Source organism: Gekko japonicus, unplaced genomic scaffold, assembly GCF_001447785.1.
Source record: "Gekko japonicus isolate JY-2015 unplaced genomic scaffold, Gekko_japonicus_V1.1 scaffold559, whole genome shotgun sequence".
NCBI lineage: Eukaryota > Metazoa > Chordata > Lepidosauria > Squamata > Gekkonidae > Gekko > Gekko japonicus.
This window is the reverse complement of record NW_015168064.1, coordinates 883,747-901,202: the sequence shown is the minus strand read 5'-3', so window position 1 is coordinate 901,202 and position 17,456 is coordinate 883,747. Positions and strand designations below refer to the sequence as shown.

General features: G+C 40.6%; 1 protein-coding gene across 1 annotated transcript in view; it reads right to left on the bottom strand.

Moving 5' to 3' along the window:
* Positions 1-332: 332 nt before the first annotated feature.
* The window catches only part of LOC107113254 (desmocollin-2-like), a 53,435-nt gene continuing 36,311 nt past the window's right edge, over positions 333-17,456 (bottom strand). Inside the window, exons 9-18 of the mRNA XM_015414555.1 lie at positions 16,197-16,372; positions 14,618-14,752; positions 13,843-14,028; positions 11,867-12,126; positions 11,597-11,736; positions 9,425-9,637; positions 9,064-9,339; positions 6,879-7,006; positions 2,735-2,935; positions 333-640 (exon numbers count right to left, since the gene is read on the bottom strand). Of these exons, the coding sequence (XP_015270041.1) occupies positions 443-640; positions 2,735-2,935; positions 6,879-7,006; positions 9,064-9,339; positions 9,425-9,637; positions 11,597-11,736; positions 11,867-12,126; positions 13,843-14,028; positions 14,618-14,752; positions 16,197-16,372 (1,913 nt within the window). The 3' untranslated portion in view covers positions 333-442. The remainder of the gene's footprint in view (positions 641-2,734; positions 2,936-6,878; positions 7,007-9,063; positions 9,340-9,424; positions 9,638-11,596; positions 11,737-11,866; positions 12,127-13,842; positions 14,029-14,617; positions 14,753-16,196; positions 16,373-17,456) is intronic.

Below are 17,456 nucleotides of genomic sequence, written 5' to 3'. Positions count from 1 at the left end.
TATTTACAGAATAATGTAAAAACAACTTTCCAAGCCTAGAACTAGTTCATAAGCACAGATCAAATACTGCTAACAGATTTCAAGCCCTCCTAATTGTAAACCTGATAAACATTTATTTAGGGGATTTTTTTTTAAGTGGGAAATTCTTCTGAAATATACACTCTACAGGGAGGTTTTCCTACCCAGGTCAACAAGAGTTACCCTGTTTTCCCAAAAATAAGACCTACCCCAAAAATAAGCCCTAGCAGGATTTCTATGCATTTGTGGTATAAGCCCTAGTGTGTCTTCTTGAGAAAAAATAAATATAAGACAGTGCCTTATTTTCGGGGAAACACGGTATTATGAGAGCTGCACAAAAAAATCCATTTCTTTCACTAGAACTTGCAGCATTAAACTTCCCAGAGGATTGTGGCTAAAGTTTTCAGGACCATGATGAACACACTTATTCTTTTATACAGGCTTCTACTAGAGTCTTAAATGGAGGTTCTGGCTGATCTAAAAAATCAAGTTCTTCGTCTTCTGATTCGCCTGTACAGGAGCTTAGGGTTCCAACTGGTGATCCTTTTCCTTCATATTTATATGGAAGTACATATTCTTTACTTTGGTGGAGTTCATCTTCTTCTTCACACTGAAATACCTTCTGCAAAGAAAGAAAATGCATAAAAATTTCTTATATGCAAGTAGAATTTAATAAAAATATGGCTTTAAACATCCTTTATTGTTTGTTTTTAATCAATACACCTGATTGATCTGATTAATCATATACTTCTTTAAAATCTACCAACCACAGGTGTAATAATCAAATATCAAGAATTCTGTTATTTTAGAAAGCAGAGGGATCCAATAACTTCCTTCTACTAAGTCTTCTTGTGTAAGAAAAGGTTTTTCACAGTTGGAGGAAGACTTACCTGAATGGAATCATTGGGCTGGATCCCACAGACGATTTCCAAATCCTTGCACAAGACGTACTCAAGTTACTTCTCACACTCTATTTACACTAAGTGAAAGCACTATTCCTAAGTTTCTTTTTCACATTCTTGAGAAATAATTTCAAAACCAAATTACAGGAAATCATGTGACTCATCTGTTGTACATTCAGTTGTTTCATACGCACGTTTTTATGTTATTAAAATGATACGAAAGCACCATATGTTGCTGTAGCCATTGCTCTATTACTTGCACAAGTGGAACTGCACTAAGTACAATTTCCTTTCTGTTTACACATCACTGGATCCAATACATTGAATCCAACCCAATATTATTTGCTAAAGGTAAGAAATATCTTTTTGAGTTCAAAGTGCAATTTCACAGTCTGTTCGGTGCCACATAGCATACCTTTAGCATGCCTTCAAAATGAATTGCTGTGTGAACTTGTATCTGGTCGTGGACCGTAATAAATTATCCATTCATTTATTCATACCTTTAGCATGAGGATCAGAGTTTGCATTCAAATACTGGGAACATTTGAATAGGTTAGGTCACTTACAGTGCACTTCTAAGCAGAATTACACTGTTCTCAGCCTACTGACTTCAGTGGACTTAGACTGGAGTAATTCTGCATAGGGGTACACTAACTCACCAATGTACATATGTACAAATGCAAGTATAATTAATTAATTTCAACCATTCAGGGAAGACAATAGTCATTCTAAAGCTAACTTTCCTGCCTAGTAAATGATGACACTGAAGTTCAGTGTCAGTAAGTGTAAGGTGATGCACATTGGGACAAAATATCCTAATTTCAAGCATAGGCTAATGGGGGTTGAATTTGCTGAGACTGAGAGCATAAAAGATTTTGGAGCTGAAATAGCTCAATGAAAGTGTCAATCCAGTGTGCTGTGGCAGTGAAAAAGACAAACTCGATGTTAGGGATTATTAGGAAAGGGATTTAAAATAAAATGGTGGATATTATAATACCCTTGCTTAGATCTATAATGTGGCCTCATTTGGATACTGTGTAAAGTTCTGGTCATCATATCTCAAAAAGGACAATGTAGAGCTCGAAAAAGTACAGAAGAGGGCAACCAAGGTGACTAGGGGGTTGGAGCACCTTCCCTATGAGGAAAGGCTGAAGAGTCTGGCACTTTTCATTTTCGAAAATAGACAACTAGGGACCGACATGATAGAGATTTATAAAACTATGAATGGGATGGAGAGGGTTAATAAAGAGAACTTTTTCTTCCTCTCCCAAAGTACTAGAATTTGAGGGCATCCAGTGAAGCTGATGGGCAGTAGATTCAGGATGGACAAAAGGAAATAAATTTTATACAGCAAGTGAACAAAATTTGAAATTCACTGCCAGAGGATGTAATGACAGCCACAGGCACAGACAGCTTTAAAAGACAGATTCATAGAGGACAGGTCCATCAGCAGCTATTAGCCATGGTGACTAAAGGGAACTTCCATATTCAGAGGTAGTAAACCTCTGAATCCCAATGCCAGGAGGCAACATCAGGCAAGGCTCTCCTCTATGCCCTGTTGTTCGACATCCAGAGGAACTGCCACTGTGTGAGATATGATGCTGGACTAAATGGACCACTGGTCAGATCCAGCAGGGCTTCTCTTATGCTCTTAACAGGAACAGGATTAGACAGTGGATACAAAATTATTATTTTACCAATACAATTATGTTCAAAATCAGAAAATGAACTATGGAAGATGTCACAATGGGGGACAAAAAAGCTTAACATCAATTCAGACATGAGCTATGAGGAATCTGTACCAGAATGCTTACTTCAGCTAGGTGAGGATTGGAGAAACTCCGCCATTCAGAATAGAGGCTTTTATATGAGTTTTGCAGATGCTGTCCAATATTCTGTATGGATCCTCCAATGTGTTCTTCCCTTCCTTTTATCAGTTCCATACTTCCAGTTTTTTCTCCAATTGTGCTCATGCTAGTTGCATTTGTTGTTTTCACAGGAAGTATATTCAAATCCTGAAGGAAAAGGTGACAGGATTCTCTGAATTAAAGAAATAATTATTTCTTATCTTACAAAGTCAGACTGATAAAGTAATTGCAAAACTGGACTTGAGCTCACCATGACCCAAGGCCAGCTCATACATTCCACTGTGGTGAGCCCATATCACACCAGGTGGCTTCACTTTCACTTGTCTCAAAAAGCAGCTGCCTTCAGGGGTTGGATCAGGGCACAAGTGAAATAATAAGTTGAAGCCACGAGTCTCACAAATACGTGTAGATCCCAACTAGTATTTCTTTTGGTCCTTTGTTTTATTCTATCACAAGGAGTGTTTCATATATTTTATTGACTTCATGATATTGCTGTTTCTTGTAATTTATGTATCATTGCTTATTAAGAACAGATTTATATCTATTTTTCCTCATCTTTTCAGGGGGGCATTATTTTCAAGAACTCACAGTTGTGATGTTTAGAAAGGAGGGGAGGCACAAAACTGTAATTTGGTTGGGGTATCTCAGAAACCTGGTGGAATGGGGAAAATCTATGGGATACAGTCATGACTGGGTATGAGCTCTATAGGCAGGACAGGGAGGGACAGGCTGGTTGTGGTGTTGCATTGTACATAAAAGAAGCATAGAATCAAATAAGTTAGAAAACATCAAGAGAATTAATTTCCCAACAGAAGACAGGGAGATGGGAAAGAATCTCAATGAATTTTTTGCTTCTGTGTTCACTCTGGAAAATGTGGGGCATGTACCCATATTTTCAGGAAGGGAGTTTGAAGAAGTGAACCAAATTGAGGTGACCAGAGATGAAGTTCTACACCTATTGGGGGGGAGTCTCCAGGTCCTGATGGCATACATCCAAGCAGGGGTCATTTTGTAGAAAAAGAGGTGCAGGCGCTCATTAGCATAACTCATTAGCATAACTTATTTGCATATGCCACACCCCCTGACATCACCAAAAGTGTGGTTGTTATCTTGGGGAGAGGCTCCAGCAGCTACCCTGCGAGTTTGGAATCTCTCCCTCAAGCCCCCTCCCCTCCAGCCCCCAGAATATACCCTATGTTTTCGCCATTGACTTCAATGGCCCATAGGATATAATGGGCCTGAATTTGCATTTGGCTGGCCGAAAGACTCCAGAATCGGCTCCTACTGACGAAACTGACATGCGGGAGTTTTACTGCCAGCCGAAATTGATTCTGCCCGATTCGGCCGAATCCAAATGGGCCGAATTTATTTATTTTTTTGCACACCCCTACCTACAAGGATTGGTATTGGACCTGGTACTATTTAATTTATTTATAAATGATCTGGAACTAGGGATTTAGTAGTGTAGTGGCCAAGTTTGCAGCTGACACCAAATTATTCAGGATGGTGAAAACCAAGGCTGGCTGAGAAGAGCTCTAAGAGGACATCCACAAACTGTGGCAAATGAAGTTCAATGCTGTGGTAAGTGTAAGGTGATATATACTGCGACGAAAATTGCCAATATCAAGTATAAGCTAATGGGTTCTGAATTTGCTGAAATTGAGAGGAGAAAATATCTTGGGATTGTAGTAGATAGCTCAGTGAAAGTTTCAAGCCAGTGTGCTACAGCAGTGAAAAAGGCAAACTCTATGTTCAGGATTAAAGGGATTGAGAATAAAATGGCAGATATTATAATGCCCTTGCTTAGGTCTATGGTGCTGCCTCATTTGGATTACTGTGTACAGTTCTGGACACTGTATCTCAAAAAGGACACTGCAAAGCTGGAAAAAGTACAGAGGAGGGCAAGATGATTAGGGGATTGGAGCACCTTCCCTATGAGGAAAGGCTGAAAAGTCTGGAACTTTTCAGTTTAGAAAAGAGATGAATAAGGGGGAACATGATAGAGGTTTATAAAATTATGCAAGGGGTGAAAAGAGTTGACAAAGTGAAATTTTTCTCTCTCTCCCAAAATACTAGAACTCAAGGGCATCCACTGAAACTGATGGGCAGTAGGTTCAGAAAGGACAAAAGGAAATACTACTTTACACAGAGAATGATTAAAATGTGGAATTCGCTGCCAAAGGATGTAGTGATGGCCACAGGAATAAACAGCTTTAAAAGGGTATTAGATAGATCCATGGAGGATAAATCTATCATTAGCCATGGTGACTAAAGCAAACCTCCACATTCAGAGGCAGTAGAGCTCTGAATAGCAGTGCTAGGAGGCAGCATCAGGGAAAGGTCTCAGCCTCTGTGCCCTGTTGTTGGAACTCCAGAGGAAATGGTTGGCCACAGTATGAGACATGATGTTGGACTAGATGGACTATTGGTCTGATCTAGCGGGGCTCTTCTTATGTTCTTATGGGTGACAAATACCTTGATCTCACCCTAACTTCATTCACTTCCCCTGTCTCCAATACCATCATGCTCATACCCTCTTCCATCCATCTTTCCCACCGCCACAGGAATGCAAAACAAAGTTCTTTTTCTCGCTTTTTCTCCTTTGTTATTTACTTTTAAATGATCAATTTTGCTCAGTCTTTCTTTAAAATCTTTAAAGACTTATCCGGATATCTCCCTCGGCATTTCCAAGCTTCTCCCGGTAAGTAATACTGTAATCGTTACCTTGTTTGTTTATTTTGGTTTTCGCAATGTCTCCGCTGTCCAAATTATTTCCCCTTAGTCCAAGAGATCGGGAAATGACAACTCTAAGCTGAATTCTCAGCTCGGTGAGCTCCTTTAGTGCTGAATGCAACGCCCGCTTCGAGAAAGGGGATCAAAGTGCAAAACAAGTCTCCTCCGAGGCTTGATCGCACCAATCTCAACTCTCTCTAGGGTCTTGATGCTTGCCATACTCTCCCCCTCACTGGGGAAGGTTGCGTTGGACTGATAAATAGCCCAAACTGTCAAAAGGAGCCCCTGTCCCCCTGCACAATTGCAAAGTGCGTCAAATCGCCATTTTCCCCCAACCAGAAGCCCATACCCTCTTCCATCCAGAGCAGGATGCAAACATGTTTTTTTCAGCAACAGGGCACATACCAAGGTGCTACGTACAACCACACTGCACCACTGTGGCTTTCTTATGACTCACTATTCTGTCTTGTCTGAGAAAAAAAAAGCTGGCCTGGCTTGAACCCCAAACAAGTTGCCCCCAACCCTTTTTGGATTTCAGTTTCAGACTGCACACTTCAGGTTGGGGTTGGTTTACATTTCAGATCTCTGGTGACAAATGTAAAATCTCAGCTGCAAATAGGCAAATAGCAGCAGGTCTGTAGCCAGGATTTTTTTTTAATTCAGGGGGCCTTTAAATAAGTTGGGGGCACCCCCCACACACACCCGCACGCACCCCAGATGAGTAGCCCCACTCCTACTCTTCCCTGCGACCACTTGGCTTTAGGGCTTGGGAGCAGGGGGGGGGGAATCCTGTGCCAGCTGCCAATTTATTTGCACAGGCATGCTTGGTGCCTCGGGGAGGGAGGAGAAGACAGAGGCCCCACAGCTTTGGATCGCAAAGGACGAATTCAGGCAAAAACCGGGGAATGAATCAGACCGAGAGGGAGCAGTCACAGCCAGCAACAAGCACCATAAATAAAATAAAAAATTGGCAGTTGGGGGCCCTAAACTGGATGGGAAGTCATGGAGCCTTGGTGGTAAGTTGGGGGAGGGGCAAGAAGTCCCACTGTAGCTATGGGCAGTCATCACATTGTTTTCTTCACAAAATAAGAGCTGTGGTTAGCACATGCACATCAAAGTGCCTCATAACAATAAGTAATTGACAATGCTTATAACTCCTTCTCTCATAGTAATAGTGGGCATTGCTAATGAACTGCTATCAATAATTTTTATTGCCATAAAATGTCAGCATATAAGTGCTGGAAAGAGGCTGCTGTTTGAAGGGCAAGGATATGTTCCAAAGTACAATTTCCCTCTTTGGGGGCAGCAAATGCATAATCAATTAGCCTGGTATTTCCAAACAAGGGGGGCAACTTACCATCACATTCTCACCTGGTGCCTCAGTGTTGGATACAATTAAATTGTGGGAAGCTGAACTATCACCCACCTCGTGACGCATGGACCCTTTTTTGCGGAGCCAGTAACTTAAGGGTATAGCCATGACTCCTTCAGAAGAAAATACACAAAATCAGAGAATTAGATCTTATTGATCGGACTTAAAGGCAGGCTCAGTAACTGAAATAAGTTAGCATTCATCTTTGTAAGGCTTTTTGTGGCAAGAGTATATTTTTAAATATACTGAGAGGAAGGGGAGGAAATACTCACCTAGAATATGCATGATGTAAAATACTATTGGTTAATGTTCGGAAGTTGGAGCACTTTTGCTTCCTTTGGAGGAAGTGCCTACCTCTGGAACAGAGGCCTAGTGTTCACAAACAGCAAATGATGTGGCCAACCTGTATCTGGGCTACTCACCTTTGACCTGCAAGTATAACGTATATAACTGAATGTTCCTCCTTACGCAAAAATTCCCCACAGATAGAAAACCACAATCGGGGTGGGGGGAACTATGCTAGAACATTTTACCATGAAATCTGTTGTTGTTTTTGTTAACCTTTTAGAAACTGTTGTGTATAGAGGAGCATTCATGCATGTGATTCCCACCTGCACATGCTGTTATGAAGTCCAGATGCAGGTTTAGCAGCTCATCTGCTGTTTATGAGAACTATACCAAAGATCCTGTAGGTACAAAATCTGGCCACTGACCCTTCAAAATTGTCTTGCAAAAAGTATTTCTCAATTTTTTGTCTGGGTCTCTGTGTGGAACACAGTCCCCTAATACCTGGCTGGTCTGTCTCAAACTCTTACAATGTAATTAATCTCTAAAATACTTTAGTTAATGAGAAACCCTGGAGTGTAATACAGTGGTTGTGTTCCAGGAGTGTGAAATAGCTAGGTTTCTCATTTCTGCTAGTCAATGAAGCTAACAACATGTCTATCAAGATGGCTTTACAGGTGCAATGGCATAAATTCAGCAGCATTTTTTTTCTAAAAGACTCTGATAGCCAAGTTAACTATGACTGTGCCTGACTATAACAATTGCTAGAAACAGAAGCACTACCTGACTTTGGTCCAGACCAACTGCTAATGCTTTAATCTCTTAATCCCTCTTTTAAAGCCAATATGATGTGATGGTTACAGCTTTAACTAGGACTTGTGATAATTGGGTTTAAATCTCTCTTTGGAGCCACCAAACTTCCTGGGTAGCATTGGGACAGTCACTGCCACCCAATCTAATCTATCTCACTAAGTGGGTGTAAGGATAAAAGGTGGGGGAACCATGTATGCTGAGCATCTTGATCAAGGTAAAAATGTAATAACCCAAGAATAAGGACAAGTATGAAGTGGAATGCAAACAATGGTAAATGATAGGATGTGGCACGGACTATGCCTTTTCCATACCATTAAAACCTAATCCTGCATATTTTCATACCAGCTTTCCCAGTTATAGTAACTTTAAGGTTAGAAAGAGAGGTTTTGATTCAGAAATATGAGAACACAATTATTGGGATCCATCAGCCAAATTAGTTTAGAAGTGTAGATCATTCCATGTGGAGGAAACTGGATTCAGCCCAGATAGTGAATAACTAATTTGTCTGTGAGTGTTGGTGATCGTACTTGTTTATTATTGTATTGTTTTACTGCACTGCTGGTCAATTGGCCGTAACAATAAATTTGAATAAATTTGTGAATAACTAATGAGTGCTGGCAAAAGTGGCCCAGATATGGCTGACATATCAACATAATGGATTTCTGCAAGTTGTTGTTGCCAATAATTTTAAGGCTAGTTAACGGACCATCTTCTATTTAAAAAGATTGAATGGACTGGATTTTTCCACCCCTGTGTGAGAAGTTGTTGAAGGCACATCATGTACAGTGGCACTTTTACAGTGACATTAAAAATAGTTATACCTTTCTAAAACCATTTACTTTAGGATTGCACTCTTAATTACTTAAACTGCCCAAAGAAATCATTTTGAGTATTCAGGGCTAAATCCTCCAATGAAGTTTCTTAGTAGTATCAAAATTTATTATTGTACCATTTTACACTTACATACACGGGCTGAACCTGAAGAATTCCAAAGCAGTGTCATTAATTCCCACATGCTAATGGATTTAATGACTCATTTTGAATTTCATCTTCAAGACATAAATATACTCACCCATTGATAACATTGTTCCCAGCACTGTTGAAAAGATGGCCCAGGGACCAAAAGATCCCCCTCCACCTGGAGCTTGATATTGCACATCTTCCGTAGAAACCCGATCCGCAGAGATGTCTGAACTGAGGTCAGAACAATCACTTGGAAATACACAGTTACAATAATGAACTCTTATTTCACTTATTCCACTGTTACCTCCATTGTCATATGTCCTAATAAGAAGTTTATAATAGCCATAAGGTAGATCTTCATCCAGTGACAGCAATGCTGATTCCTCTGCATAAGAAATTATCCAAATGTAGTAGTTAAAAATTTACACAATTGCTACTTTAGCTAAGCTTACTACAGATCATATACATACCATCATACGGTATTATCCTCCATATTGAGCCCACTGGCTTCTCTATTTCAAAATGGAAAGGTGTTGTATAGGGAGGCTGATCAGCATCAAAGGCTGTAACATATACTGGTTCTTTGTCCTTGCACATTATGTAATTACTTTCAGTAATCACTGGGTAATTGTCATTTTCATCCATCACTGTTATAAAAATTTTTCCAGTTCCTGTTTTACCACCTGGGAAATTAAAATAGTCTTTCATAGTTTAACATTTTAAATCGTCATGTTTAAAAAAAAAACAAAAACCAGGCCAGGTTTATCTCTCCCATGATAATGTACAGCAATGCAAAGAATTCTGTGCTAAATAGGGAAGGTTTTCCCCTTTGTTTCTTTCATAGGTTTTAGACTTATTCTGTGGCCACATAATAACAAAACTGGACAACATAAATATGTTCAAGAAGAGGCACTGGAACATGGCATGGGTGTCTGCATAAAATGTTAGTTGCATGTGAGACTGAGAAAGAAGAAAAAAGTCATGCAGCAATAGAGGAGCCAATGAGAACAGAGCTTCAGTAGCCAATAGGAGCTGTGGGCTGGGAAGCAGGGAGTCAGTTAAGATTTGACAGTTGGTTGTGAGAGTCTGGAAGTTGGAGACAGAGATGTGTGTTTGGGCAGGGCTTAATCTCAGGGAAGTGTTTTTACAAGTGCACTGTTAATCCCCTAACAGTATTCTACATTTACTATTAAATAAACGTTAATGTTCTCTTTTGTTTTTTAGTGGGGGGGAAAACCTCTCACACAGTTTACCTCATCCTTCAGTTATCAGCCCAGGCTCCAGTGAGTTTTATATTCGACCTAAATTCTGTTTAATAAGTATATTCCTTAGTGCAGTGGGGAAGGCAGGAAAGTAAGTAGTCCTGGGGTGGGTTCTGGTGAAGTGAAAGTTTTAAAAGGGACTTGGCCCAGGAAAACATCAAATTGGGTTGAAGAGAATAATTTTTAAAATAAACGTTCTTTAAATTCAGTTCTGCACTACAGTTTGGTTCTGACATAAAGACAAACTGATTTAGCACTTCATTTACTGAGCCTCAGACTTATACACGCTCTCATTTCTCGTTCCCTTGTCTCCATTTGTGCTCAGATTCTTGCCCAGACTTCCACTTTTACAGCAAAGCATAGTTTGCCATTTCGAAAATGTTGTTCCATTTTTTTTCTAGATTCATTCTAATTAGGCTTACTAAATCAGTGGCCCAATTCTCTAAGCGTCACAAACAACTGATTCCTGTCTTTAATAGGGCACTGCTCTGATAGGATCAAGACTGACATCCTATGTGCTTTTCTGTCCCGTATGAGCTGTGAGGAACATGCAAACTTGTCTGGGACGAATACAACAGAAAGAGAAGAATGGAGTTCCAATAACTGGATAATGCTTCAGACCAGTAGAACAAACTGCTTCTTACATTACTAAAGTGAAAGCCAATTCTTAAGAATCATGTTGTCCATTTCTTATGGTTAGCTCAACAGAGTAAACATAATACATAATCCAATGTCCTGCCTGTGCAGACGTTTATCTCCTATGAAGACTGTTATGTACCAAGGGAGACCGCACACGCGGTCAGGCTCGCATGTGGCCATGCGAACAGGTTAAGCTTTGCAGCCGAAGACAATAGAAGCGGAGGATCCAAGTGCTAGCCAATCGGCCAGCCTGGATCCTAAAAGGAACCAATGCTGGGAGTTTGTAAATAAACCTATCACAGGGGAATGTGTGTGTTGGGTGTGGTTAAGAACGGGAATATAAGCAGGCCAGGGGTCCCGCTAGTTATCTCAAGTTCTCCTATGCATGAATAAAGTATGAGCTGGAATCACTACGCTATGCCTCAGTCTCAGTAGTTTATAAAGACAAAGGAGAAAGAAGTGCAAGGAGATTCTGTCTTGTGCATAACAGGGCACTTCTGCAAGTGTTACATTTCAGGCATGAATTAGAACTGCTGGATTGTGCCTGCTGTCACAAAATCTAGGCATGGGTTATGCAGACCACATGAGAAAATGTGAATGGCAGGGGAAGGGGAGAAAGTCTCTGCTTCTCAACATTATACAGGTTTCCAGTTACAAGGAAAATGAAAGATTCTTGACAATTATTGAAGCCTCAAAGTTTACAGTAGAGCAAAGATATTTTTCACAACACTGGGTACTCACTTCGGTCTGTAGCACAGACTGTTATGGTGCATGGAGAATATTCCATATTTGGTATATCTCTGTCTAAAACTCTAGTGGTTCTCAGCTGTCCTGTGTTGTCAATGATGATCCAATTGCACATGCCATTTATTATTCTGTAACTATTGAGACCAAATAATTTTAAAGGGCTTTATACCATGAATGAATTGCAAAAACATAAAACAGTTATCATTTTCCCCTGATTTTATTCAGATACTGTAAACTAAATAAGACAATAAAAGAAATGAATACCTTATGCCTTCACTATTTCCAGTTTCTGGGTCCCTCGCTTGGTAATCACCAACCACCGTTCCACTTGGCAAAGATTCCTTAATAGTCAGAAAATATTCACAAGGATCAAATTCTGGCCCCTCATTCTCATCCAGAATTCTGACTATAACTGTGGCAGTACTTGTTGAAAGGGCTCTTGAATTTGGTGCTAATGCATAAGGTGCTTCATTATTTACAACAATTTCTAATCTTCTCTCCTTGGTTTTTTCATAGTCCAGACTCTGGAAATAAATGTATTTCTATTAAAATCAGTGCAGGGCTTAATATAACTATGTTACTTTAATCTTAATATCTTAATATTATAAATAATGATTATGGATAGATTTTTTAAAAATCCACTGTCTTCCTCTAACTGATTTCCTTCCTTCAAATAACTTACACCATGAGGAAAATTTCTATGAGAGGTACATTTCAAAGATGTCAACTCTTGAAAATCAAATGTGAATACAACATGTTAAAAATAGCTACTCAGGGTTTAAACTTGATGAGCAGGCATCATTCACACCCTAAGGTGTCTTGGGTCAGGTATACAGTGGGGGAATCTAAAAACAACCCCAAAAGAGGCTGCACTGTAGCTAACAGTAGAAGGGAAAGGCAGGACTGGGTCCTGAGGACACCTAAGAGGTAGGAAGGGGCAAAGATTGCTGTGGGAATAAAACCTTCCGTGGAAGTCAAGGCCTACTCAACTGTAGGTCAAATACGATTGCCAGACATGACCTGGCAACCAGCAGGAGACATGGGGGTGGGGGCATGGGGGGCAGCCACTGGCAACAGTGTGATGTTACTTCTGGGGTCAACCCAGAAGTGATGTCACACCTCTCTAGAAATTGCCGGAAACTCTGGTTCTGAGAGGGAACTCATAACTTCTGGGTTTTTCCCAGAAGTGACATCATGACGTTGCCCCCAAAAAAGGTCAGAGCAGAGGGGGGAAAGGCCGGAGCAGAATTAAGTGGGGACAGAGAGAGAGTGGGATGACAAAGGCAGGAAGCCAGACAGCAGGCAAGGCCTGAGGCCTTTGAGGACAGAAGGGATCAGGCTGGCCTTGGCCCCTGCCCCCTCAAGGACCAGGGAGGCAGCACTCCTGGCCTCTCCCAAATCCTGATCATGTAGAATGGATGCATAGTAGGGTTGCCAATTTCCAGGTGGGGTCTGGAGATCTCCTGGAAATACAACTGATCTCCAAACCACAAAGATTGTTCCTCTGAAAAAAATGGCAGCTTCAAAAGGCAGAAAATGACAGCTTCAAAAGGCAGATGGTATGTATCATATCCCTTCTGAGCTCTGTCCCCTTCCCAGACTCCACCATTGCCAGGCTCCTTCCCCAAATCTCTAGGAATTGTCCCACTTGGAGTTGGGAACCCTAGTGCATAGTGGCTAGAGGCAGAAATTATAGAATCCTGGGAGCAAGACCTGAGCCCTGAGTAGAAGCAACTGGAAGCAGTGAGGAATGACTGGACATTTGAACTGAGAACTCTTGCTATGAGCAAATTACGCAACAAAACACAACTTTAGTGATCCCCCCTAGTGTCTGCCTTTTATTGGAGAAGCTAGAGGAGGATGGAACGCCTGCATGTACAGGCAGCTCTGGCCTTAGGGGCATTACGGCAGGACATTTTGGTACTGGTTTTAAAAAGAGGAAATTATTATACTGTGTTGAATCCAAAGATTTCCTGCCCTCTAAGTCATTTCTGCAAGCAGAAGGTGGAAGCAAGTCCCCTCTCTCATTGCAACCTACTGAGCTCCCTGAAATCATGCTCCTGTGGCCTTGGGACAGGCGACCCTTAGGAACAGAGTGGGGCACAAAGGGAGAAATGGCAGTGGAAGAAGGAGTTGGTAGAAACTGATCCTCTTCACTGATGGAAAAATGTTTGGATTTCTTCCATTATGAGTATTAAAATGCGATCATACCTTATATAGCCTTTCTGATCTATGGTTACCTTTAAAGCAGTTAAATGCCCAACATTCGTCTCTTCATCTACGGTAATAGAAAAACTGTGGTCTTCATTTCCTCTTATAATAGTGGCAGTTCCCAACCACGAAGGTGTTCCAAATTGATCATCATCTTTAATAGGAATGAGCAATATTTCCACATTTTCTGTGTTTTCAAATACGTCCACTTCATACTGAAATGCATTAAGTTCAGGCTATTAGTTTATGAACAGTTTAGCCATTTTAGATCAAAGAAGCCAATTCCTAAGGCAAGGATTTCATTGGGTTGGATCTAATCACTCCCTTCCACTAACTTTTCGTGTATCAAAGGAAGAATTTTTTTTTTGTCAGAAGAACACTTTGCAGAAGAGAGTCATTGGATACAATTTAGCAAAAGGTAGTTACTAGATGATGGTGGCCAGAGAGTCATTGGATACAATTTAGCAAAAGGCAGTTACTAGATGAAGGATCGGTAGGTGGCCTCATGGATTTTGGATGTGGATAATAAGAGACAATGAAACAAGGCACTGGAGAAATAAAGTAATAACTGAATATTGGGCAATGACATATGATCAACTATATAAACAATACCTTGAATAAAACTTTGTTGGTCTTAAAGGTGCCACTGGACTCAAACTTTGTTATATAAGCAGTTGTTCCATTATGACAGGAAAAGGAAATGTAATGCTGTCAGAACAGTTCTGAAAAGTTTTCTTTTTTACATTGTCTAAATTTACTGGAATGACAAGGAGAACTGATTCACTTAAGTAAAGGCAAACTTACCACAATTTGTTCTAATCGTGGAACATTGTCATTTATATCTGTAATCTCAATGATCACTTCTGCTGTAGTGCACAAAGCAAATTCATAGCCTCCCATATCTCTTGCTTCTACTTGTAGTCTATACTCCAATGTTGTCTGAAGAAAGACATTAACAGGAATATGTAGATTAAAATATCCTTGTGTCATAGGAAAACATGGGTTTTGAAACATTAACAGGAATATGTAGATTAAAATGTCCTTGTGTCATAGGAAAACATGGGTTTTGAAACATACCCAGAGACCACATGACCAGCCATTCTTCAAATAATTACATATTTATATAATGTTTGAAGGGGCAAAGATGTCATAAAAAAAAAATTAGTTTGGACGACCTGATCCTAAACACTAGCATGTTCATTCTGTCAGTGTTTTACAGCCTCCACAAGACCATACTTCCATGTTTGATGCAGGGTGTTGCTGTATGAGTCAAGAAACTGTAAGAAACTTTTAATTTGAATATGACTTCAGTGGCTGAGGCCCTAATCAGTAACTCCTTGCCAGGAATTTACCTAACTGTGTAATCTGTTGTGACTAGAAGGTTACAAATGTATTGCACTGATTCTGGCCTAATGATTGGAGGCTCAGGTCTCCTCTATGGCACATACTTGCTTTTATCAGCTTTGGCTACTATACCAGCTACAGCCATTCCTCAAGTGTGAACAGGTCATGCTCTGATCACATCCCCAGGATAAATTACTGAAATGCATTTTATGTGGTGTACCTTTGAAAACTGTGCAAACATTTCAGTTGGTACAAAATGTGGCAACCAGGCTATTGTTGGGGACTGGATACAGGTACTATATCATCCCTATGCTAAAAGATGTGAACTGACTGTGACTATCTTTCCAGGCACCATTTAAAGTGTTGGTTCTTATCTTCACAGCACAATACTAAAAGCACTTTACTAGGACTAAGCCTCCCTGAATAGAATTGAGCAAGATTCTGAGAAAACTAACTTTGGACTTTTTAATGTCCAAAATGGCTTGGGGACAGGATACTTGAAGCACAGCCTGTTTCATAAAATCTTGTCCCCCAGCCCTCTCTCTATGCATCTGTCTGCAAAGGTGAGGCAAGTGGTGACCAGAGACAGGGCTTTTACAGTGGTGGCACCTCACCTTTGGAATGCCCTCCCCCTTGAGGCTGTCCTTGAGGCACCAGGCCAAAACATTTCTTTTTACTCAGGGTTTTAACAGATGGGTTCCATTCAACATTGTCTTCTAGCCAAAGGGTTATTTTATGAATATCATCTTAGGTTGCTGAATGTTGTTTTATCTTGTCTTTATTCCCTTGGCTTGTGTTTGCAGTTTTTTATATTTAATTCTTAGGCTGGTTGTTTTTACGATTTTATTATATTGTTTTTTTACTTTGTGAGCTACTTCAGGCAGGTCTCTGGAGAAGTGGCGTATAAAATCTTCCCACAGATGTTCTATTTAAGCCATATGATGTATTGCTCCCCTTTTATTCACATATACCATGTTCCCCTTGCCATATCAATTGCAAATACAGTATGCAGATAAATGTGAAATGCATGTACAATTACCTCTCTGTCCAGGTTTGGTGATAATACAGTAATAGAACCTGAATCTGGATGTATCCCAAATGCCTCTGAGATATGATACATTTGACCACTCTGTGATACAATTCTGTATCTAATTGTGCTGTGTAAAGTGTTTGGCTCATCTCTGTCTGTTGCAGTCACCTGTCCAACAAGCGTTCCTGCATGTATAAAGCATCATGTTTAAATTTTCACCTTTCTTTCAGAAGACAGTTTTCAAGCTACTTCTAATTTATCCATGTAAATTCAGGCATACACATAAGAAATGGGGGTGAGGGTGGGGGAGTAAACTGTAATCACAACAATTAAGGAGAACTATAACATTTTTGAATACATGAAATTGGATATTACAAGCTATAAAGGGAAGAAGTTAATAAAACTGATTTCTTCCCCTCTCCCTTTTCCCTGTAGCCCTGAAAACTATTCCTGAGGGTTAAGGGGCCAATGGGAACAGAGCGGGACCCTGCACAGGTGGCTGCAGTATGAAAGGAAATTGGAATAAATAACATGGTTTCTCTCTTGAATGAGCTCTTTGGCAACTAGAATAACAGCTAGCAAGGAGGGGGTGATTTCTGCTAATTCTTCCTTTAATTTGCAGCCCTCCCTTTTGCCCCACCACATTCCTTTTCTAATGTCACCTCAGCACTGTAGAACTTTCCTTTTAAGTAAGAACTCCTCATTCCTTCCCTGTTAATGTTAAGAAACCACTTACAAGAACATAAGCAGAGCCCTGCTGGATCATACCAGTGGTCCATGTAGTCCTGCATCCTGTTTGGTGTAGTGGTTAAGTGTGCAGACTCTAATCTGGGAGAACCGGGTTTGATTCCCCCACTCCTCCATTTGCAGCTGCTGGATGACCTTGGGTAAGCCATAGTTCTGTCATCTGTTCTCTCAAGGACAGTTCTCTCAAGAGCTCTCTGAGCCCCACCCACCTCACAGGGTGTCTGTTGTGGGGAGGGGAAGGGAAAGCAGTTTGTAAGCCGCTCTGAGACTCTTTTGGGTAGTGAAGGGCGGGGTATAAATCCAATCTCCTCCTCCTCTCTTTCTGTTTCACACAATGACTGTCCAGTTGCCCTGGGGGACCCACAAAAAAGGGCACAGAGGCCAGCACCTTTCTCTGATGTTGCCCCCTAGCAGTAGTGTTCAGCAGTTACTGCCTCTGGTAATGTCGCATCAGACTAGGAAGAAACACTACTTTTCAGAGGTTCCTTGGGATGCTACATTTATAACTGATTACTGGTTGTA